Source organism: Haematobia irritans, chromosome 2 (assembly GCF_050003625.1).
Source record: "Haematobia irritans isolate KBUSLIRL chromosome 2, ASM5000362v1, whole genome shotgun sequence".
Taxonomy (NCBI): domain Eukaryota; kingdom Metazoa; phylum Arthropoda; class Insecta; order Diptera; family Muscidae; genus Haematobia; species Haematobia irritans.
The window spans coordinates 213,927,401-213,953,132 of NC_134398.1; the positions used below are offsets into that span (position 1 = coordinate 213,927,401).

The 25,732-nt window shown below is 27.7% G+C and overlaps 2 protein-coding genes across 4 annotated transcripts in view; one reads left to right on the forward strand and one right to left on the reverse strand.

Annotated features, from left to right (window-relative positions):
• The window catches only part of LOC142227060 (uncharacterized), a 41,628-nt gene extending 31,870 nt beyond the window's left edge, over positions 1-9,758 (forward strand). Inside the window, exons 2-3 of the mRNA XM_075297380.1 lie at positions 7,182-7,323; positions 8,644-9,758. Of these exons, the coding sequence (XP_075153495.1) occupies positions 7,224-7,323; positions 8,644-9,203 (660 nt within the window). The 5' untranslated portion in view covers positions 7,182-7,223 and the 3' untranslated portion in view covers positions 9,204-9,758. The remainder of the gene's footprint in view (positions 1-7,181; positions 7,324-8,643) is intronic.
• Positions 9,759-20,247: 10,489 nt separating this feature from the next.
• Ziz (dedicator of cytokinesis protein Ziz) overlaps positions 20,248-25,732 on the reverse strand; it is a 106,418-nt gene continuing 100,933 nt past the window's right edge. For 2 of the 3 annotated variants that reach the window (XM_075297382.1, XM_075297381.1), the window contains exons 11-14: positions 22,854-23,064; positions 22,463-22,751; positions 21,684-21,910; positions 20,248-20,977 (exon numbers count right to left, since the gene is read on the reverse strand). In XM_075297382.1, the coding sequence (XP_075153497.1) occupies positions 20,958-20,977; positions 21,684-21,910; positions 22,463-22,751; positions 22,854-23,064 (747 nt within the window). In that variant the 3' untranslated portion in view covers positions 20,248-20,957. Of the gene's footprint in view, positions 21,911-22,462; positions 22,752-22,853; positions 23,065-25,732 lie in introns of all 3 variants that reach the window. The other variant, XM_075297383.1, reaches the window with a different exon arrangement.

Below are 25,732 nucleotides of genomic sequence, written 5' to 3' on the forward strand. Positions count from 1 at the left end.
TATAAACTATCGATTCTAGAAGCCCTAGAAATATAATCGGGAGATCGTTCTGTATGAGGGCTATACCAAAACATGGACCGATATAGCCCATCTTCGAACTTTACCTGCCTGCAGACAAAAGACGAGTTTGTGCGAAATTTCAGCACGATTGCTTTATTATTGAAGACTGTAGCGTGATTTCAACAGATTGCAGACAGCCAGACAGACAGACGGACAGACGGACTTGGCTATATCGTCTTAGAATTTCTCCCTGATCAAGAATATATATACTTTATATAGTCGGAAATCGATATTTCGATGTGTTATAAACGGAATAACAAACTTATTATACCCCCTTCACCATTCTATGGTGGTGGGTATAAAACTACGTTAGTTTTTAATATTAAATGCTCATGTTTAATCCCATTAGATATTAATTTTGTGTGGCAATTATTATTAGCTATCGATTTGTATTAATTTATTAGATCCACTGTTCCTGAAAGGAAATGTAATGACTTTTATACTAATAATCCCTGAGCATGGTAATCATAAACTAAATGAGAGTAATTAAAAACAAAAGACTTAAGAGACAAACTTTGTTTTGGTGGTACTCAAATTAACTGCCTACAAAAATATGAACATTTGCTTAGAGATTGTGCTATTGATTCACAGTGAATATTTACACCAAAAATAATTCAATTTTAAATCATATGTGTACGAGTATATCAAACATTTTAATTTTCAAATTTGACGTCCACCACGTCTAAACTTAGCGTACCAATTGTAGATTGTTCATTTTCCTAAAGGCAGCTTCCGGGAACTCGTGGTCAAGCTAAATATTTGTTATCGACTCTTATTTTTATTTTTAGCATCTTCGAAACTACATTAACCATTTCTAGAAAAAAACAGAGGAAATCCATTATAAAGTATCATGAAAAAAAGACAAATTCCAAAAGTTTTTTTTTTCAATTCTCTTTTTTGCTATTCATTGTTTGTGGTTTAACAACATTAATAAAGTTTTATATAAAATTCTCATCAAACAGTCACAAATCTCTGGCCTCACATCAGTAGCACATATGAGTTGAATGGCATTACCTCCTTTTTCGGTTATAACAAATCCCACAAATATGCAATTGCAAAATATCTGCAAATACAACCACCACCTGCTGTAATGTGAAAACAGTTTGCTTTGGAGTAGAAGCAGTTACTTGCTTGATGGAAACTACCCAGACCCAGTTACTCGCTCACCTAGTGAACTGGAAGATAAATGATGAGTTCTGTAAATTAGGCGGCAAATCCGTTTTACTTGTCTGTCCACAATTCAAAACAAAAAAAACTGCTTCGCCGCCTTATTTTATGTCACAATTTTGGATATGTTTTCCTACTTTGGTCGAATCTTGCTTAGTCGTCATCATTGGAGGTGGCGAAGGCGACAAACACTTGCTCCGAAACATGTTCCATTCCATCTACAAATAAACATCAAGCAATGCGGCTTTGTAATGCAGTTTTGTATGACTTGGTAACTTCTTCTTCTTTACATGACACCTCAAATATTCATTGTCATTAATGATGTACCCGCTCATACATGTCGTAAAATTTGCTAGTACCACTTTATGTATAAGCTATAGCAGTTTAAGCTTTCAATGCAATCTAAAATGACTACAATGTAAGTGGAAATATGGAAAATGATGATACAAAATAGCTACTGTTTAAGAGTGTTGGCTAAAGTGCAATTTTTTTGTTTGCATTCAAAAGCGGATTCAAATGCTAGATTTTAATAACATCATCAATTTCATTGACGCTTTTGCGAAATTTAATTAATTTTTCTATTAAATATATCCTCATTCAAATGATAGTTTCGAAATATTTAAATAATTAGAAATACCAAAAGAAGACGTTGGAAATGAATAAAACTATTCTTTTCATAGATCGACCAAAGATCATCGGGATATTTGGTTTTCATAAAAAAAATCTACAACTTTTTAAACGACATTTCAAAAGTTGGAAAGGAAAAGATTTCAAAAGGAAGGAAAAATTCAGTCGGAGTGTTTTACTTGATAGGTTAAACCAAACCTACAGACTTTGAGCCAACTGAAACAGATTTTTTTACCATATTATTGATAGATTATCTGAAGAAATGTATAAAATTAAAGATTATCTTTAGCTAAAATTTAATGAATTCAGTTTGTGAATGGCGGCAATATTTCTATCTAAATTTGGCGATGCACATATATGGAAGCTATAAGTAAATTTCAGCCGATATGGGTGATATTTTTGCAGGTCTTTAAATAAATAATTTTTTTAATATTTTAATATATCAATTAAAAAAGTATTAACGATATTTTTTCTATGAAGACTGAATTTTACTCTCGTTAAGAATATATAATGACATCCATATAAACCGATAGGTGTTTAAATAAGTCGCTGGTTAACTCCCAGCTTCTTTCCATATACTTCCAAGTAAACTGTTTCTGCAAGGGTAGATCTCGTCGCCGCCGAAACAAACAATCTATGTTTTATAGTGTGATCTCCATTTAGGTGTCCTGTAAATGTCAAGTAAATTGGAGTAGTTAAGTAATTAGTTTGTTGTATATTTATATATAAATTGCTGATATTAGTAGGGAATAAACTGCTTTATCGTCGAAGTTAAATTTTCATAAAAAATATCATGTCATGGGGACCACGGTTGCCACAGTTGGTAGCATTCTACCAAAAATGGTAAATTTTTTTCTGGTAGATAGATTGGTAGAATTTTTGATGTTTTGGTAGAATATTCAAAATATTCCACTCCAACTAAGAGGTAGAAATAAAATTTGGAAAAAATTTTCTATTGACTTATGTTTGAGAAAATTTTCTAAGGACATAAAATTTTGACAAAATTTTCCATAGAAATAAATAAAATTTTTTCCATAGAAATAAATAAAATTTTCCATAGAATATAAATAAAATTTTGACAAATTTTTCCATATAAATTAAATTTCGACTAAATTTTCCATATAAATAAAATTTTGACAAAATTTTCTAAAGAAATAAAATTTTGACAAAATTTTCTACAGAAATAAATAAATAGAATAAAGAAATAAATGAAATAAAATTAAAAAAAAAAAACTAAAAAAATGAGAAAATTTTCTATGGACATCTTTTGGTAAAGGTATTTTTTTTTTGGTAAGAGGTATTTCAATTTTCCTTGGAAATAAAGTTTTGGCATAGTTTTCTATAGAGATAAGAATTTGACAAAATTTTCTATAGACTAATATACCACTCCAACTAGAAGGTACTTACATTTTCTTAAGAAATAGAATTTTGACATAATTTTCTTTAGAAAAAATTTCTATGGAGATAAGATTTTGACTAAATTTTCTATAGAAATAAAATTTTAACAAAATTTTCTATACAAATAAAATTTTGTCAAAATTTTCCATATAAATAAAATTTTGACAAAATTTTCCATATAAATTAAATTTTGACTAAATTTTCCATATAAATAAAATTTTTAGAAAGAATATAGAAAATTTTCTAAAGAAATAAAATTTTGACAACATTTTTCTACTCTGAAAAAAATATTGCCGTGAGGCCAAAAATTTCATGTCCTCAAAATACGAATGCAAATTTTGCTTAGCATAAAATATGCATTTCTCTAATATAAAGTTTTTTTCTTTGTCCAAAAGTCGATAAACTTTTCAATGAAGTCGCATTGTCCTTATAATTAAGTAATTTGACTTAAAAATGGTTATCATAACATGAAAGAAAAAAATTTTTGGGATTAGGTCGACTTGACTGCAATTCAGAAAAATTCTTTAAAATTAATGAAATTGTCTTTAAATTTGTTGTCTTTTTGCCTCTTGACTGCAAAGCAAAAAATCGTTCAAAAATATGACATGTTTTTCAACACTTTATTTTAAAGATGCTTCTTACTTGAAACATAGCATAATTTCTACTAGAAGTCGAGTCTGAATTTCGAAAATAAAGTTGTCGTTAACTCGTTTTTAAAGGACTTTGATAGCATATGAAGAAAAAGTTGAAAAAAACGAGAAAATTTTCTATAGACATAAAATTTTAACAAAACTTTCTATAGAATTCTTGATGTTTTGGTAAAATTGTCAAAATATTCCACTCGAACTAAGAGGTACTTAAATTTTCCGTGGAAATAAAGTTTGACATAATTTTCTATAAAAAAATTTCTATGAAGATAAGAATTTGACAAAATTTTCTATAGACTAATATACCACTCCAACTAGAAAGTACTTAAATTTTCTTTAGAAATAACATTTTGACATCATTTTCTTCAGAAAAAAATTTCTATGGAGACAAGATTTGACAAAATTTTCTAAGAACTAAAATTTTGACAAAATTTTCTAAGAAATAAAATTTTGACAAAATTTTCTATAGAAATAAAATTTTGACAACATTTTCTATAGACATAAAAGTTTGACAAAATTTTCTAAAGAAATAAAATTTTGACAAAATTGTCCATATAAATAAAATTTTGACAAAATTTTCTATAAAAAAAAACAATTGACAAACTTTTCTATAGAAAAAAAACAACTGACAAACTTTCCTATAGAAACAAAAGTTTGGGAAAATATATATGGAAATAAAATTTTAAGAAAATTTCCCATGGAAATAAAATGTTGGGAAAATTTTCTATAGAAATAAAATTTTGACAAAATTTTGTATAGAATTTTCTATAGAAAAAATTTTGACAAAATGTTCTATAGAAAAAAAATTTGACAAAATTTTCTATAGATATAGAATATTGAAAAAGTATCTATAGAAATAAATTTTGACAAAATTTTCTATAGAAAAAAATTTTACAAAATTTTTATAGAAATAAAATTTTGACAAAATTTTCTATATAAATAAAATTTTGACAAAATTTTCTATATAAATAAAATTTTGACAAAATTTTCTATAGAAATAAAATTATGAGAAAATTTTCTATAGAAATACATTTTTGACAAAATGTTTTATAGAAATAAAATTTTGACAAAATTTTCTATACAAATACATTTTTGACAAAATTTTCTATAGAAATACAAATTTGGAAATAAAATTTTGACAAAATTTTCTATAGAAATAAAAGTATGAGAAAATTTTCTATAGAAATAAAATTTTGACATAATTTTCTATAGAAATACATTTTTGACAAAATGTTCAATAGAAATAAAATTGTAACAAAATTTTCTATAGACATACATTTTGAATATATTGAATATATTTTGATAAAATTTTGAAAAAAAATTATAGACATAACATTTTGACAAAATTTTCTATAGTAATAACATTTTTTTCAGAATTGGCCACAATCTATGTCCTCTCTAAGCGCCACGAAATAAAAGAATTTAAACTTTTCAGATACTTGGATTGGACTTTGGATGTTATTGTTGTAAGTTGAGTTTTCAAAAGTCAGTCTAATAATTTCCTAGCAAAAAAAGCGTCGCCAAAAAAGTTGTGAAAATGTGCATTTTGGATCCGGAAGTGGTGAAAAATTGGCGCAGAAGCGATGAATTTAACATGGGCTTGTCATAGGATGGATGTCCACCATTTCCACAGCCGTTGTACTGAATTTGCTTCACTTCTTCAGATGTGATCCGAATTCAGTGTTTTCGATGTAAATTAAAAAAAATTTTCATATTTTGCCAAATAAATAATTTTTTATATTTTTTTATGATTTTTAATACATTCTTACCTTTGTTCGAAACTTTTGACCTCAAATATTTCCAAAAATTCGCAATTTTTTTTTTTGGATTGGATTTAACATTATTTATGACAAAATTTAAATAATTTGTACCATTTTATTAATCCTTACTCAGTTTTTAACCTATATGAAACAAAAAAAGTTAAAATTACCCTTTAAAAATATAAAAAAGCGAGTTATAAAAAATTGAATTAAAAGAACTTCCTGAGTAGCTAAAATAAAGAACATCTTTGAAGGACATTTTTTGGAAGTGCTTTTAAAGTTGTGTCCTTAGAAGTACTTCCATTTTTTTGCTGGGTTTGGCATTGATTCCGAGCCAAAGAAGTTAAAAATTGCACTGAGGATGCACGGACGATTACAACAATATAGAAATTTTGTTCCAATTTTTTAGGAGAAATTATCCTCCGTTCCATTGAATTTCGTTTTATGTTAAGATACCAATTTTAAAGTCGAATTTTTCAGATCTAAGGACAAAATGCCTTCATTGTATAGTTTATCGACTTTGGTCAAGGAAAAAAACTTTGTATTAGAGAAATGCGTCTTCTATGACATGCAAAATCTGGATTCGTATTTTATCTTTTTCTCAGTGTAATATGTTTCTAAAATAACATATTATAAACACTATATAAGACTTGTGCCAATTTTTCTGTATTTACTTTGTAGCTTTTAAAACCAATTTGTTAATAGTATTCCTGTAATTTTCACATTAATTTTTTGACATTCTAACAAAAAGCACACAAAAAACATCTTGATTTGGATTTTGATTAGATTTAGTTCACCGATACAATTTTGCTTCAAACAAAATAAAAATGAATTTCTATTCATGAATTTCCATTCAAAACGAAAACTAATGAAGGCAATAAAAGTCATTTAATCAATATTAGAATAGAGAGTATATCGTTTTCAATGAATGGGTCACATCGTATTTCTAAATGGCGATTTTTTGGGGAATGGTATGGGTTTCACTTTATTTTGGCTTATATTTCATTAAACTTGCTTAGAATTCGAGTAAGCCTTTTAAAGGTTGTTGCTGGCTATTCCAAAAAAAATCAATTTGTATGTATAGAAATTTCCTAACCCACGACAACATGAATTTTTCCACTTTTGAACAAAAAATACAAAATTGTAACAGATTTTTCTGTGGCCCAGTCATTCTTTGCATCTGTTGTTGCTCACACCAAGTGAAGCGTATCTAAAGGTGCGTCTGGTCATTCGTCGTTTTCGCTTTCCACCTACACCTAGTCACCCCACCTCATTCCCTATAACAAACAAAAAAAACACAGTATCGAAAATAAAGACCATTGACCCTACCCCGACCCCACCTTTGCTCTGTGTGTTTACCTCATTCGGCTGCGTATTGTCCGTTCACCTGAACCATCATCATTATAATTTGCTTTCATAGTTGTAATGCCAAAATTTCTAGAGCATTTAGTTATTGAATCTCAAACGTAACACAGTTTCTAACGATTTCCGTTTCGCTTTTTTCAATTTTTTCTAATTTTAGTTAATTTCTGGTGTGCGTAAGGAAATTTGCAATCATTAAAAAATGTCGGTGCTACGTACCATGATTTTATTGGCTTTGGGTGCTACCATGACTTTGGCTCAAAGACGTTTAGCTTTACCGGATCCCAGGAGTTGTGCCAATCGTAAGTATATTTTCAGATTTCATAAAGGACTATAAAGGAAAATTTGTGTCTAATAAAATTAATTGAATGAAAATGAGATATCATCCAAATGAATCCTGTTCAGACGTGCCTGGTCAGGAATTATACGGCCCATTGGCCCATATCCTTAGCGTCACCTTTTCTGATAAATGACGTATCCTGGCAACCCGTCATTTCACTGGGTTCTGACCACCTCTCCAAAATTCACACCATTGACCGACCCAACCAAAGAAAAGCCAACTGAGAGAATACATAGATCGCCTCTTCAGTTTGCTCCCGTCCCGCTCTCATATTCGAAAAATTATCAGCTCAACAGCCGCTTGCTTCATATCCGCTGGTCGAATTTTCCAGTAGAGGCCCAACTTCCCAGCAAAAGATGCGGGACTCGCTGACGAGCGTGATGAATACAGTCCTGCTAACCCTGCTGATCCTAGAATCAGGGAATTGAATCTAGAGATTAGTATGATAGTCGACTAGCATAAGCGGAACACGTGGTTAGAGCACCTGAAGTAGTGTAACCTAGGCACTGGTTGTGGTTAACAGTAAGAGCCCTCTCGAACCTCGCTAAAACGGATGATGGAATCTCAATCATCTTTGGCGACGTGACGAGGACTGATGGGCGAGGTTTTTCAATCGACAGTTCATTGAGTATCCTGAGAGTGATAGAGCGACAACGTATTCGTGGTCTCCGAGCCAGCAACACACCACAATTTACCCCCAAACCGGAGTTGGGGTAAATTGTGGTGTGTTGAATGTCATCAACAGCGCAAAACTAACCAAGGCGTTGGGCGCCGACGGAATTTCTATGCTAATGCTGAAGCATGTGGGAACACTGGGAGTTGAATACTTGACCAGACTCATCCATTTGTCTTGGGAATCATTGATTATACCCGATATCTGGAAAATGGGTAGAATGATTCCATTACTGAAGACAGGCAGAGACTCGAGTAAGGGTAATTTTCGCTTCCTTCTCTTGCCAGTAGGCAAGACCCTTGAGGTTCTACTCCTCCCCAGTCGTGTGGAGAATTTTCCAGCTGCCAACAATCATCATGGATTCCTTGTTTCTACTTATCACAAGTCGCAATGATTATCGCAAATTGCAATGGCATGGACAGACGACTTATAAAAGCTGTCGAAAGTAACCCCGAGAATCTTGGGGTAGTTTGTAGTCTAATTTCTTACGCCATCGCCTCTGACATTCACCTTGACTTCTTTTCACATTTTAGGATTTTTTTCAAGCGGACGACAATATTTTAGTCTTTTATTTACGTAAAACTTTAATTTTTCTTTAACTCTTTGCAGGTGTTCGACATGCCTCTTATCGTGATGCCCGTGGTGTTTCTCACTCATACTTCTTTAGTTGGGAACATGCTCCCACTCGCAGCTTAGAGGTAGATTGGTTGGATGCTCGTAATATTTGCCGTCGTCATTGTATGGATGCCGTCTCACTGGAAACGCCACAAGAGAACGAGTTCATCAAACAACGCATAGCTCGTGGTAATGTTCGTTACATTTGGACCTCGGGCCGTAAATGTAATTTTGCTGGCTGTGATCGTCCCGATTTGCAACCACCCAATGAAAACGGTTGGTTCTGGTCTGGATCGGGAGCCAAAATTGGACCCACATCTCAACGTAATACAGGCGATTGGTCTTCTACCGGTGGCTATAATCAACCACAACCTGATAATCGTGAAGCTGCCCAGGGTAATGATGAATCCTGCCTATCGATTTTGAATAATTTCTACAATGATGGTCTCAAATGGCACGATGTGGCCTGTCATCATCTCAAACCTTTCGTGTGTGAGGATTCCGATGAACTTTTGAATTTCGTACGCTCACGTAATCCTGGTTTACGTCTTTAAGACTTGGAATGCTCTGTAATGGTTTTTGGAGACAAATCCCACCCAACTACCCCTTCGGAAGGATCAATTCTAGTTTTCTTCTTGAATTTAATCTGATTTGACCTGTTTTTGGCCAGCTTTTCTATGTGTTAATGTTTGAGTTTTACATTTTTTTGTAGAATTTTATAATTTCTACGTGTAATCATCCTCCCAGCAGTAGAGAATGGAAAAAATCTAATTTTAAGTTTAATTCTAAAATAATTCTAAAAAACATAAAAAAAACATAAATAATTTATACCCATAAAAAATCAAGAAAAACTGAATATAATCTGTTATTGTTTAATATCATGTTTTGTTATATAAATGAAAACAAAAACAAATATGTATCCATATTTTGGTATTATTTTTATTTTCAAATGTTATGTTACGTAGGTGTAAAAAAATTATTGTTATATTTAAAAAGCAACAAAATCATCACATTTTTCTTCCCGTTGTAACATCGGTTTGAATATGAAATTCGATCAAAATCATTAAAACAAAATTGCATTTATTTAATAAAGATAAACAAAATTTGAAGATTGTTGTTGTTGTTGTTTTAATCACTGTGTTATCAAAAGGGCTGAATATGGCTTAAACTCTTGGGGATATGTATAAAATGATCAGAATGTGACTAGATCTGAGTGATCTGGTGGTGAGTCCGGTGTGGCCCTTGATTACAGATAGGACACACTACAGCTACGCTGTAATTAATCACTGATAGGATGGAATTGAGGCGGCTACACTTACATGATCTTAGTTGGGCTGAAACTACACTTGTCCGCCTTTTAAGGACTCTTTCCTCCGGTGCTATGGGTGGAGGTCGGACACCGAGTACTTTCTGATTGTGCTTTCTGATAGTATCCTCGTGAATCCTTCTCAGACCTTCCTGGTATGCTGCCTTATCTAGAGGGTCTCTTTTGGAAAGCTGGATTTCGAGCTTAAGAAGATGAAGGTCAACCCTGAGTGATGATTGTCTATACATAACAGGTTGGCTGGTTGGCGGTCTAACAAAGAAAAACACATTTTTTGTCAAAATTCGTTTTTATTATTCAACATAGTTCTCTTCAAGAGCGATACAACGATCATAACGACCTTCCAATTTTTTGATACCATTTTGGTAGTACTCCTTCAGTTTTGCCTCAAAATAGGCCTCAGTTTCGGCGATCACCTCTTCATTGCAGCCAAATTTTTCCCTGCGAGCATCCTTTTGAGGTCTGAGAACAAGAAAAAGTCGTTGGGGGCCAGATCTGGAGAATACGGTGGGTGGGGAAGCAATTCGAAGCCCAATTCATGAATTTTTACCATCGTTCTCAATGACTTGTGGCACGGTGCGTTGTCTTGGTGGACCAACACTTTTTTCTTCTTCATATGGGGCCGCTTTGCCGCGATTTCGACCTTCAAACGCTCAAAACTGTTGATGGTTTTTCCCTTCTCAAGATAATTGATAAAAATTATTCCATGCGCACCTCAAAAAAACAGAGGCCATTACTTTGCCAGCGGACTTTTGAGTCTTTCCACGCTTCGGAGACGGTTCACCGGTCGCTGTCCACTCAGCCGACTGTCGATTGGACTCAGGAGTGATGGAGCCATGTTTCATCCACTGTCACATATCGACGAAAAAACTCGGGTGTATTACGAGTTAACAGCTTTTTCCATTTTTTCACAATAACAAAGGTTGCTTCACAAAAGACGATCTATCTCACAAACTAATTGACTTACAGACGTCAAATTTTGACACGAATCATTTGAAGGTTGGTACTATATAAAAATAATATGCATTCAATACTAGCGACGCCATCTATGTGTCAGACCGGGGACTTATCAGCCAACCTGTTAAGATGGTGATTTGCATGGTTTCTGCGAGGAGATATAGCTATGACAATATTTAATTGTGTCCGGGAACAGAGATGATTTTGGTGTCCACATAAAGATGATGCACTGGGGGAACACATTATCGCAGCGTTCTGACAAGTCTGTATATTTTTCCAAAACATGTCCATACTGGCGCTGCTTAGTTTAGCACTGATCAGTCGATTGCCTTTTAGGTAGTCAACAGGGTTTCTTTGTCCACATTCCAAGTGCTGCCGGCAAGTGACTGCCGCGGAGCCTATCATAAATTGCAGTGGCTTGGGCAGACAACTTCGAAAGGCTGCCGAATGTTATTCCGAGAGAAATTTTCCATAGAAATAAAATTTTGACAAAATTTTCTATAGAAATAAAATTTTGACAAAATTTTCTATAGAAATAAAATTTTGAAAAAATTTTCTATAGAAATAAAATTTTGACAAAATTTTCTATAGAAATAAAATTTTGACAAAATTTTCTATAGAAATAAAATTTTGACAAATTTTTCTATAGAAATAAAATTTTGACAAATTTTCTATAGAAATAAAATTTTGACAAAATTTTCTATAGAGATAAAATTTTGACAAAATTTTCTATAGAAATAAAATTTTGACAAAATTTTCAATAGAAATAAAATTTTGACAAAATTTTCTATTGAATTAAAATTTTGACAAAAATTTCTATAGAAATAAAATTCTATAGAAATAAAATTTTGACAAAATTTTCTATAGAAATAAAATTTTGACAAAATTTTCTATAGAAATAAAATTTTGAAAAAAAATCTTTACAAATAAAATAAAATTTTGAAAAAAATTTCTGTAGAAATAAAATTTTGACAAAATTTTCTATAGAAATAACATTTTGAAAAAAAATCTTTACAAATAAAATAAAATTTAGACAAAATTTTCTATAGACATAAAATTTTGAGAAAATTTTCTATAGAAATAAAATTTTGAGAAAATTTTCTATATAAATAAAATTTTGAGAAAATTTTATACAGAAATAAAATTTTGACAAAATTTTCTATAGGAATAAAATTTTGACAAAATTTTCTATAGAAATAAAATTTTGACAACATTTTCTGTAGAAATAAAATTTTGAGAACATTTTCTATAGAAATAAAATTTTGACAAAAATTTTCTATAGAAATAAAATTTTGAGAAAATTTTCTATATAAATAAAATTTTGACAAAATTTTATACAGAAATAAAATTTTGAGAAAATTTTCTATAGAAATAAAATTTTGACAAAATTTTCTATAGAAGTAAAATTTTGAGAAAATTTTCTATAGAAATAAAATTTTGAGAAAATTTTCTATAGAAATAAAATTTTGACAAAATGTTCTATAGAAATAAAATTTTGAGAAAATTTTCTATAGAAATAAAATTTTGACAAAATATTCTATAGAAATAAAATTTTGACAAAATATTCTATAGAAATAAAATTTTGACAAAATTTTCTATAGAAATAAAATTTTAACAAAATTTTCTATAGAAATAAAATTTTGACAAAAATTTCTATAGAAATAAAATTTTGACAAAATTTTCAATAGAAATAAAATTTTGACAAAATTTTCTATAGAAGTAAAATTTTGACAAAATTTTCTATAAAAATACCATTTTGACAAAATTTTCTATAGAAATAAAATTTTAACAAAATTTTCTATAGAAATAAAATTTTGACAAAATATTCTATAGAAATAAAATTTTGACAAAATATTCTATAGAAATAAAATTTTGACAAAATTTTCTATAGAAATAAAATTTTGACAAAATTTTCTATAGAAGTAAAATTTTGAGAAAATTTTCTATAGAAATAAAATTTTGACAAAATTTTCTATAAAAATACCATTTTGACAAAATTTTCTATAGAAATAAAATTTTAACAAAATTTTCTATAGAAATAAAATTTTGACAAAATATTCTATAGAAATAAAATTTTGACAAAATATTCTATAGAAATAAAATTTTAACAAAATTTTCTATAGAAATAAAATTTTGACAAATTTTTCTATAGAAATAAAATTTTGACAAATTTTCTATAGAAATAAAATTTTGACAAAATTTTCTATAGAGATAAAATTTTGACAAAATTTTCTATAGAAATAAAATTTTGACAAAATTTTCAATAGAAATAAAATTTTGACAAAATTTTCTATTGAATTAAAATTTTGACAAAAATTTCTATAGAAATAAAATTTTGACAAAATTTTCTATAGAAATAAAATTTTGACAAAATTTTCTATAGAAATAACATTTTGAGAAAATTTTCTGTAGAAATAAAGTGTTGACAAATTTTCTATAGAAATAAAATTTTGACAAAATTTTCTATAGAAATCAAATTTTGACAAAATTTATTATAGAAATAAAATTTTGACAAAATTTATTATAGAAATAAAATTGACTGCCGCGGAGCCTATCATAAATTGCAGTGGCTTGGGCAGACAACTTCGAAAGGCTGCCGAATGTTATTCCGAGAGAAATTTTCCATAGAAATAAAATTTTGACAAAATTTTCTATAGAAATAAAATTTTCTATAGAAAATTTTGAAAAAATTTTCTATAGAAATAAAATTTTGACAAAATTTTCTATAGAAATAAAATTTTGACAAAATTTTCTATAGAAATAAAATTTTGACAAATTTTTCTATAGAAATAAAATTTTGACAAATTTTCTATAGAAATAAAATTTTGACAAAATTTTCTATAGAGATAAAATTTTGACAAAATTTTCTATAGAAATAAAATTTTGACAAAATTTTCAATAGAAATAAAATTTTGACAAAATTTTCTATTGAATTAAAATTTTGACAAAAATTTCTATAGAAATAAAATTCTATAGAAATAAAATTTTGACAAAATTTTCTATAGAAATAAAATTTTGACAAAATTTTCTATAGAAATAAAATTTTGAAAAAAAATCTTTACAAATAAAATAAAATTTTGAAAAAAATTTCTGCAGAAATAAAATTTTGACAAAATTTTCTATAGAAATAACATTTTGAAAAAAAATCTTTACAAATAAAATAAAATTTAGACAAAATTTTCTATAGACATAAAATTTTGAGAAAATTTTCTATAGAAATAAAATTTTGAGAAAATTTTCTATATAAATAAAATTTTGAGAAAATTTTATACAGAAATAAAATTTTGACAAAATTTTCTATAGGAATAAAATTTTGACAAAATTTTCTATAGAAATAAAATTTTGACAACATTTTCTGTAGAAATAAAATTTTGAGAACATTTTCTATAGAAATAAAATTTTGACAAAAATTTTCTATAGAAATAAAATTTTGAGAAAATTTTCTATATAAATAAAATTTTGACAAAATTTTATACAGAAATAAAATTTTGAGAAAATTTTCTATAGAAATAAAATTTTGACAAAAATTTTCTATAGAAATAAAATTTTGAGAAAATTTTCTATATAAATAAAATTTTGACAAAATTTTATACAGAAATAAAATTTTGAGAAAATTTTCTATAGAAATAAAATTTTGACAAAATTTTCTATAGAAGTAAAATTTTGAGAAAATTTTCTATAGAAATAAAATTTTGAGAAAATTTTCTATAGAAATAAAATGTTGACAAAATGTTCTATAGAAATAAAATTTTGAGAAAATTTTCTATAGAAATAAAATTTTGACAAAATATTCTATAGAAATAAAATTTTGACAAAATATTCTATAGAAATAAAATTTTGACAAAATTTTCTATAGAAATAAAATTTTAACAAAATTTTCTATAGAAATAAAATTTTGACAAAAATTTCTATAGAAATAAAATTTTGACAAAATTTTCAATAGAAATAAAATTTTGACAAAATTTTCTATAGAAGTAAAATTTTGACAAATTTTTCTATAGAAATAAAATTTTGACAAAATTTTCTATAAAAATACCATTTTGACAAAATTTTCTATAGAAATAAAATTTTAACAAAATTTTCTATAGAAATAAAATTTTGACAAAATATTCTATAGAAATAAAATTTTGACAAAATATTCTATAGAAATAAAATTTTGACAAAATTTTCTATAGAAATAAAATTTTGACAAAATTTTCTATAGAAGTAAAATTTTGAGAAAATTTTCTATAGAAATAAAATTTTGACAAAATTTTCTATAAAAATACCATTTTGACAAAATTTTCTATAGAAATAAAATTTTAACAAAATTTTCTATAGAAATAAAATTTTGACAAAATATTCTATAGAAATAAAATTTTGACAAAATATTCTATAGAAATAAAATTTTAACAAAATTTTCTATAGAAATAAAATTTTGACAAATTTTTCTATAGAAATAAAATTTTGACAAATTTTCTATAGAAATAAAATTTTGACAAAATTTTCTATAGAGATAAAATTTTGACAAAATTTTCTATAGAAATAAAATTTTGACAAAATTTTCAATAGAAATAAAATTTTGACAAAATTTTCTATTGAATTAAAATTTTGACAAAAATTTCTATAGAAATAAAATTTTGACAAAATTTTCTATAGAAATAAAATTTTGACAAAATTTTCTATAGAAATAACATTTTGAGAAAATTTTCTGTAGAAATAAAGTGTTGACAAATTTTCTATAGAAATAAAATTTTGACAAAATTTTCTATAGAAATCAAATTTTGACAAAATTTATTATAGAAATAAAATTTTGACAAAATTTATTATAGAAATAAAATTTTGACAAAAATTTCTATAGAAATAAAATTTTGGCAAAAATTCTTATAGAAATAAAATTTTGGCAAAAATTCTTATAGAAATAAAATTTTGACAAAATTTAATATAGCAATAAAATTTTGAAAAAAAAAATTCTTTACAAATAAAATAAAATTTTGACAAAATTTTTTATAGAAATAAAATTTTAACAAAATTTTCTATAGAAATAAAATTGAAATTAAATTTTTACAAAATTTTGACAGAGGTAAAATTTTCTCCAAATTTTGGTAGATTATTTTTGGCTCGAGTGGAACCGTGATTATTCCATGCGCACCTCAAAAAAACAGAGGCCATTACTTTGCCAGCGGACTTTTGAGTCTTTCCACGCTTCGGAGACGGTTCACCGGTCGCTGTCCACTCAGCCGACTGTCGATTGGACTCAGGAGTGATGGAGCCATGTTTCATCCACTGTCACATATCGACGAAAAAACTCGGGTGTATTACGAGTTAACAGCTTTTTCCATTTTTTCACAATAACAAAAGTTGCTTCACAAAAGACGATCTATCTCACAAACTAATTGACTTACAGACGTCAAATTTTGACACGAATCATTTGAAGGTTGGTACTATATAAAAATAATATGCATTCAATACTAGCGACGCCATCTATGTGTCAGACCGGGGACTTATCAGCCAACCTGTTAAGATGGTGATTTGCATGGTTTCTGCGAGGAGATATAGCTATGACAATATTTAATTGTGTCCGGGAACAGAGATGATTTTGGTGTCCGCATAAAGATGATGCACTGGGGGAACACATTATCGCAGCGTTCTGACAAGTCTGTATATTTTTCCAAAACATGTCCATACTGGCGCTGCTTAGTTTAGCACTGATCAGTCGATTGCCTTTTAGGTAGTCAACAGGGTTTCCTTGTCCACATTCCAAGTGCTGCCGGCAAGTGACTGCCGCGGAGCCTATCATAAATTGCAGTGGCTTGGGCAGACAACTTCGAAAGGCTGCCGAATGTTATTCCGAGAGAAATTTTCCATAGAAATAAAATTTTGACAAAATTTTCTATAGAAATAAAATTTTCTATAGAAAATTTTGAAAAAATTTTCTATAGAAATAAAATTTTGACAAATTTTTCTATAGAAATAAAATTTTGACAAATTTTCTATAGAAATAAAATTTTGACAAAATTTTCTATAGAGATAAAATTTTGACAAAATTTTCTATAGAAATAAAATTTTGACAAAATTTTCAATAGAAATAAAATTTTGACAAAATTTTCTATTGAATTAAAATTTTGACAAAAATTTCTATAGAAATAAAATTCTATAGAAATAAAATTTTGACAAAATTTTCTATAGAAATAAAATTTTGACAAAATTTTCTATAGAAATAAAATTTTGAAAAAAAATCTTTACAAATAAAATAAAATTTTGAAAAAAATTTCTGTAGAAATAAAATTTTGACAAAATTTTCTATAGAAATAACATTTTGAAAAAAAATCTTTACAAATAAAATAAAATTTAGACAAAATTTTCTATAGACATAAAATTTTGAGAAAATTTTCTATAGAAATAAAATTTTGAGAAAATTTTCTATATAAATAAAATTTTGAGAAAATTTTATACAGAAATAAAATTTTGACAAAATTTTCTATAGGAATAAAATTTTGACAAAATTTTCTATAGAAATAAAATTTTGACAACATTTTCTGTAGAAATAAAATTTTGAGAACATTTTCTATAGAAATAAAATTTTGACAAAAATTTTCTATAGAAATAAAATTTTGAGAAAATTTTCTATATAAATAAAATTTTGACAAAATTTTATACAGAAATAAAATTTTGAGAAAATTTTCTATAGAAATAAAATTTTGACAAAATTTTCTATAGAAGTAAAATTTTGAGAAAATTTTCTATAGAAATAAAATTTTGAGAAAATTTTCTATAGAAATAAAATTTTGACAAAATGTTCTATAGAAATAAAATTTTGAGAAAATTTTCTATAGAAATAAAATTTTGACAAAATATTCTATAGAAATAAAATTTTGACAAAATATTCTATAGAAATAAAATTTTGACAAAATTTTCTATAGAAATAAAATTTTAACAAAATTTTCTATAGAAATAAAATTTTGACAAAAATTTCTATAGAAATAATATTTTGACAAAATTTTCAATAGAAATAAAATTTTGACAAAATTTTCTATAGAAGTAAAATTTTGACAAATTTTTCTATAGAAATAAAATTTTGACAAAATTTTCTATAAAAATACCATTTTGACAAAATTTTCTATAGAAATAAAATTTTAACAAAATTTTCTATAGAAATAAAATTTTGACAAAATATTCTATAGAAATAAAATTTTGACAAAATATTCTATAGAAATAAAATTTTGACAAAATTTTCTATAGAAATAAAATTTTGACAAAATTTTCTATAGAAGTAAAATTTTGAGAAAATTTTCTATAGAAATAAAATTTTGACAAAATTTTCTATAAAAATACCATTTTGACAAAATTTTCTATAGAAATAAAATTTTAACAAAATTTTCTATAGAAATAAAATTTTGACAAAATATTCTATAGAAATAAAATTTTGACAAAATATTCTATAGAAATAAAATTTTAACAAAATTTTCTATAGAAATAAAATTTTGACAAAATTTTCTATAGAGATAAAATTTTGACAAAATTTTCTATAGAAATAAAATTTTGACAAAATTTTCAATAGAAATAAAATTTTGACAAAATTTTCTATTGAATTAAAATTTTGACAAAAATTTCTATAGAAATAAAATTTTGACAAAATTTTCTATAGAAATAAAATTTTGACAAAATTTTCTATAGAAATAACATTTTGAGAAAATTTTCTGTAGAAATAAAGTGTTGACAAATTTTCTATAGAAATAAAATTTTGACAAAATTTTCTATAGAAATCAAATTTTGACAAAATTTATTATAGAAATAAAATTTTGACAAAATTTATTATAGAAATAAAATTTTGACAAAAATTTCTATAGAAATAAAATTTTGGCAAAAATTCTTATAGAAATAAAATTTTGGCAAAAATTCTTATAGAAATAAAATTTTGACAAAATTTAATATAGCAATAAAATTTTGAAAAAAAAATTCTTTACAAATAAAATAAAATTTTGACAAAATTTTTTATAGAAATAAAATTTTAACAAAATTTTCTATAGAAATAAAATTGAAATTAAATTTTTACAAAATTTTGACAGAGGTAAAATTTTCTCCAAATTTTGGTAGATTATTTTTGGCTCGAGTGGAACCGTGATTGTTACGCCTTCGCCTTCAACTGCCTGCGTACTTCTGCTGTTCAGGTAGTGCATGTAAGAGCTTGGTAGCCAATATCCTCAAATATTTTGCGGTTAAATAATTGCTGGAAGTGCTTGCTTGGCGAAAAATATGAGGGGAGATTAAAAAAGTAGCGAACAGTTAAAAAATCTGGGCGATATAAGCAGTAAAAAAGGCTCCTAGGACGCTGTGACATAACGGATGGCACTGTCAAAAAGGTGAGGGGAGACAAAAAAACAGCGGAACAGTAAAAATCAGGACGATGTAAGCAGTGGTGTAAAAAAAGCTCTTAGGACGGTGAGTTATGCAGATGTTCTGTTCTGGTCTGTTCGGATCATCGAAACAAATTCCAGAATCTTTGTTACAGAGATAAGTAGAGTATCTGGCCGCTATAAATCTCCAGCTTTGCACGGTTTTTTGACTTCATTACAGGAACAATGTTTCCTATTTTTTCAGATATATAGCGTTTTGGGTGCTAAGGCATACATTGGAGGTATGGGAAGAATCTGGCGCCATTTTTTCTAATTCACTTCAGCTACGTAGTCAAATCATTTCTGGACTATTGCTGTTAACCTCTTGGCGGCCTTTACCGCTATCATAAACTCTTTGGAGACACGAAAGAATTAGCCAAGCTTATTAAGCACGTCAGTAATGCTGCCAAAGTCTCAGAGTATTCCAATCTTCTTAAAAATGCTAAATATGTTGTACATATAACGTGCCCTTTGAACTCATTTTTAATTCAAATATAAGGTATATTTGAATACAGTTTATATCAATAACACGTGTATATTTTTCTTTCAATAACATTTATTAACGTATTAGATATACATACACAGTGTAAGGAATAACTAATATTTAGAATTATAAATAGAAAAAAAAAACAATGAAAAATATCATAGCTATAAATATATATGATGTATAAATGTAGATAGGTTGATTTAGTGTGTATAATGGATTTTGTGTGTATGTGTATATATATTAGCAACTAATATTTTTTATTATACGATACTTTCTCATATAATTAAAATACTTTGGTAATTTGCTTTAAACATTAGAAATTATTTAATATACCACGAAAAATATCATCATTAGTTTCAAAATTAATTCTCTAAGTTATTGTTTAAAACTAAGAAATATACAAATTTTTGGACGTCCACAAAAACGACATCAAAATATAAAATAAGAGGCAATCATTTTCCTATATAAAGTAGATATATATTTAAGTTAATAATCAATTCATATACAAAAAAAAACACTTAAAAAGTCATAGAGAATTGAATTTGAACTTTTTTTTCATTTAAAGTTTAAGGGAAAATATCTTAAATGTGTCAATTATACATAGAAAGGTATAGATATTTTTGTAGTATTGTTTTTCTTTTTTTTTAATTTCTTTAAGAGACTTAGAGATAGTGGAGACATACATAGTACAAAGTCTACTACTTTTAAAGTTATCTAATGTATGTAAATGATTTATGTTTTTTTCTTTTAATATTTAATTTATCATCTTAGAGTTACTTGTATAGTATTTTTTGATTAATTTGTTCACTTCTAGAGTGACAGCATCTAGACACAAAGAAAGCTAAATTAGTTGGAGGATTAAAGCTTAAAGTAAATGCACAATTAGTTCAGTATAAAAATTAAAATAGTTACAAAAAAAGTATTTAAAAATAATTAACAAAAAATATTTAATTTCACAGTTAAACTGCCCTAGAACGAAAAATATAAAAATAAAAAATAGAATATTCCCAAATAAAAATTAAAAAATATTTTCGAATTCTTTGTGTTCATCTTGGCAGGAAAAATTTAATAAGATTTTGATTTAAGGTTGTTTGTCATATCTATCATTAAAACACTAATAATAAATAAAATGTGTTTTCTGTATATATGTTGGTGTGGGTGTATTTTAAACGGCGAACCCAAAACCTAAAAATGAAAAAATCGAAAATATTAAAATTAAAAACAAATAAACAAATTTTTGAACAAATTCTTGACATTTTGCTACAAAAAAATTAAATCATAAAAAAAACCATCACATTCAAAAAATATCTATAGTACGAAAATAAAAATGATACGGTATAAAAAATTCAAAGACAGTCAGATAGTATAGAGATGATTAAGTAAAAAAAAAAATCATAAAGGAAAATAATGACATTCTAATGCTTCTGTTACCATTCATAGATCACCAAGACAAAACCCATATACAAATACGCTATTCAATGTGAAAAATGGTTTTTGAGTGAAAACCCATTTGATTTGGTATGAATTCATTACAATTACGATTCTAATATACAGACAGTCAGACAAACAATTGAGTGTAGAACGTAGTTAATAAGAAAATATTTGGTGAAAATTCTAAAAGATCATATCTAAAATACATCTATTTTTTTTTTGTTTTGATTGAGTTGTTTTAGTAGTAACATAGAATATTCTCTTAGATAGACAATACATTTTTTTTATCACCATCATCACACGACTACCACTTATTCAGGAGGATTAAATCGCCTACCCTTTCTAGATACGCGGACTCACAAGATACAAAATCACATACATTGATATCTATATAATATAAACTAAACTACATTCGATAAATTTTTAGTTGTTCTTTGATTTGTTTAAGTTTAGGCAGTACTTGAATTATTCGACGTTCCACTGATAGCATTGAATAATGCCATGCTATTGCGTTGAGTATTATGGGCACTATCATCGAGCGGTTGAAATGATTCATCCAATAGTTCACCTAAATCCTGGCACATTTTTTGATAATTCTCTTTGAGAGCATTATGATATTCCTTTTGATCGCTGCTGATCATGCGAGCATTTAGCTGTAAAGCTGTGTGGCACACACCAATGAAATCCCTGGAGGAGAAGAAAATATACGGTTTAAAAAAAGGAAAACAAATATTTATTTATTAAAGAATTTAAAACCATAAGAAATTATGATATTAAATGAAATTGGTACTAACAACAAAGGTTTTCGATCTAAAAACAAATATTTCAGTATAAGAATAATAATTTAATACTATTTCCTTCAGTATGGATGCACTGAAATAATCCTTTATATTCATGCATTCTGTAAGGCTATGGTCACACTAGGCAAACATTTGGAAAACATTTTTCCAGAACCATTTTTCAAATATCTGGATACGGTTTTTGATAATCATGATCTTAGATATCCAATATGAGGTAGAAATGTCCGCTGGTTTGGTTGTGGCGACGGATTCTTTTTGATTTCTGTCAAATATTTGCCCAGTGTGACCCTAGCATAAGTCACTTTTTGCCCAACTTAGAACTATAATGAATGCAATTCTGAAATTTACTTCTATGCATTTCAGTCATTTGTATAAAACAAATGCCCTGTATGGAAACTCTTCTGTTTATTGTTAGAACAATAAAAACCACCAAGCTTACCTAAAAACATCCTTGAGATCTTCTACACGATCTACAGAAAAATTATTTATCACTTTGGGATCGAGGAAAGCCTGAGCATAAGCCAAGGGACCTGCATTCACTTGTACCGCAACACTGCCTTGTAACCGCAATTGCAATTTCTTTACATCAGCTGGTGGCAATATTGTTTCTTCCAATTCCGAAACCTTGGTTTGCATCTCATCTATGGCCACTTCTATGGGACTTAATTCAATAATTTCCCTTGATTTAACGGGTATCCGTTTTAAAACATAAGGAAATGAATAAGTAGCTGTGAAGAGATGAAAGATTGAAAAATTATCCAAAATAAATAAATGTTTAGTTTAACTATTTCACAAAAAACAAAAAGTTAAATTATTTTGGCTGCACTTACTTTTTATAACAGTTTTCCGTTTCCATTGCTCTTCCACCGAACCTCTGGCAGTACCGGACTTTGTAAATGGCGTCTCATACATGAATGTATCAACATCATGATTTTGTTCAAACTCATTCAGTCTTTGATCGAGCTCATCTTTTGTAAAGAACGGTATGACATGGGTTACTTGTATGTAAGCCAATTTAGGATCCAGTTCATTAATATCAACCTATTCAAGATTAAATATACAATAATAAATTATACGAATACATTAAAAATAATAAATTAAATTTCTACGGTTCAAATTCGACAAAGAAAGATTTTAATTTAATTTGTAATTTGTATTTATTGAGTCTGTTTTTTACGTAAATGACACAATCAAAGCTAAGCAGGAAACTCTTAAGACCATAATGTATTGTCTAAATTATACATAGAGTATTATACAAAATAAGGTTTAATTTTTAAATGTTCATAATGGTATTATCATATTTGTTTTCGTGTTTAAAGAAAGATGCCATTGCGACACTTTATCCTAGTCATGTATAGTTCCAGTCAACGCCACCGTTGCTTGGTCTGTGTTAAATAATTGCGATGATCCTTCTTTATATTAATATAGTATACTTTTAGGCCAGATTCAAATATACTATCGGATTAATACATTGTTAAAAGTACCCATCATAATTGACAACAATGTAGCAAATATTCTAGCATACTTTTAGGATGTTTCAACTAATGTCTAAACGCTTAATAGCTGCTTATACACTAACAAAAAATAAAATTACACCGAAATTTCTAATATCAAATACTAGTTCCCGATATCCATGAAAATGAATAGACGACGGTTGCCTTTTATATTTCGGGTTTAGAGAACAAAAATAAATATTCATCAATGAAAATCGATTTGTTTTTCAATCTATTCCCATAAGATCTATACACATTTGCATGCTTTTGAACCGATTGTCGAAGGACTTTTTCAACTCTGATTGAGGTATCTCCAAAACATGCGTTAGGTTAGGTTATGTGGCAGCCCGATGTATCAGGCTCACTTAGACTATTCAGTCCATTGTGATAACACAGTGGTGAACTTCTCTCTTATCACTGAGTGCTGCCCGATTCCATGTTAAGCTCAATGACAAGGGACCTCCTTTTTATAGCCGAGTCCGAACGGCGTTCCACATTGCAGTGAAACCACTTAGAGAAGCTTTGAAACCCTCAGAAATGTCACCAGCATTACTGAGGTGGGATAATCCACCGCTGAAAAACTTTTGGTGTTCGGTCGTAGCAGGAATCGAACCCACGACCTTGTGTATGCAAGGCGGGCATGCTAACCATTGAACCACGGTGGCTCCCAAAAAAAAAAAACATGCGTTGACCTCTCATTTTATATTTTACATACATATATTTTATATTTTACATGAGAAGAAGTCATTCGATGCCAAGTCAAAACTATATGGCGGATGACTCATCAAATCGATGGTTTGAGTGCTCAAACATGCAGTTATTTGTGCCGATGTGTGAGCAGGGTTGGCCTGTCGTAAACTGTGACTTTTGCGACATACATTTACGACGGTATAATACGTATGTCGCAAAAGTCGTAACCTAGTGTAGGAAACCTAATTTTAAAGTAAAGAAATTGTGAATATTTTTTAATTTCATTCACTTAAGCTCCCCGATAAAAGGTATGCAAAAAATGCTTTATATTGTATTTATTCAAAACTCTACTAGATTTACAACTCTCATTCACAACTTTAAACTATTCTTGGTTTTCGTGGTCCATAATGTCTATCCAAGCTTTAGTTGCATTAACGAATGACTAGCTACAATTTTGAAAAATTTTAATGGGTATGAAAATTGGCTCTAATAAGTCAAAAAGTGATTTTATAAAATTCTTTCTAAACAGCGAATCACTTAAGTAGTTTTCCTTCTTTTCAGTTTCTGCAGTAATTTGTGGTAGGTTAACTATGAGCGAGTACCGACCGTGCACCATCGAGTACAAATGTGAACCCAACGTGGAAGAAAATGTAGGTTTATTTTAGACAATTTTAACTAAAATTGCAACATGTTATAAATAAGTTAATACTTTTTGTCAAACTGAAGAAATTTTTTTTAAAAATAATTAATTTTTTTCTGTTGTTTAAGAAAATTTCATATGTTGAAAGAAAAAATTGGATTTAAAAATTGTTAAAATGTCTTTAGCGAAGTTAACGAACTTCAAGACATGTACAATTTTAGTAAAATGTACTCATTATGAACTCAATTTAAGCAAACTTCTGCCATTCGAGTTTACAATTGAAATAACTATATTCTCAAGTTTTTTAAACTCGTTAACTTTCATTTTCACTACCGAAATAAACCTAATGTTAAAAACTTAAATTTTTCTTCGGTTTTTCCAAGTACTAACAGCATGTAGAACAAAAATTTTCATTTTGAGAACCTACCTCAATTACTTCAAGAGCTATATGAGATTGTTCTGGAAACTTGATTCTTGAATTGTGACCAAATGGCCTTACGGAAAATAAGCGCTGTTTGGCCTATAATATCTTTCAAAGTGATAATTCAATAAACTCAAACTAGTTTTTGTATGAATGTCCATTTACTAGAAACATACAATAGAAAAATTGTCTCAAATTTTCATATTTTTCGTTTATTGTTAAAGAAGTTCATAAAAGTGTATTTTAGTGCCCACCTATAAGGAAAATATTTATAGCTTATTTAGTTTAAAGCCTCTACTTTAAAATAACATCGAGTAATAAATCGAAACTAAGTAGGGAAATAGAATTTGGTGTCTTTTTCGAATGTCCTTCTAAGTGGACATAGGTAGTGAAAGGGTTAATAATTTTTTGAACATTGCTACTTTTTCTACAATTACGGCGTGTATGTGACGTTTACGACGTTTA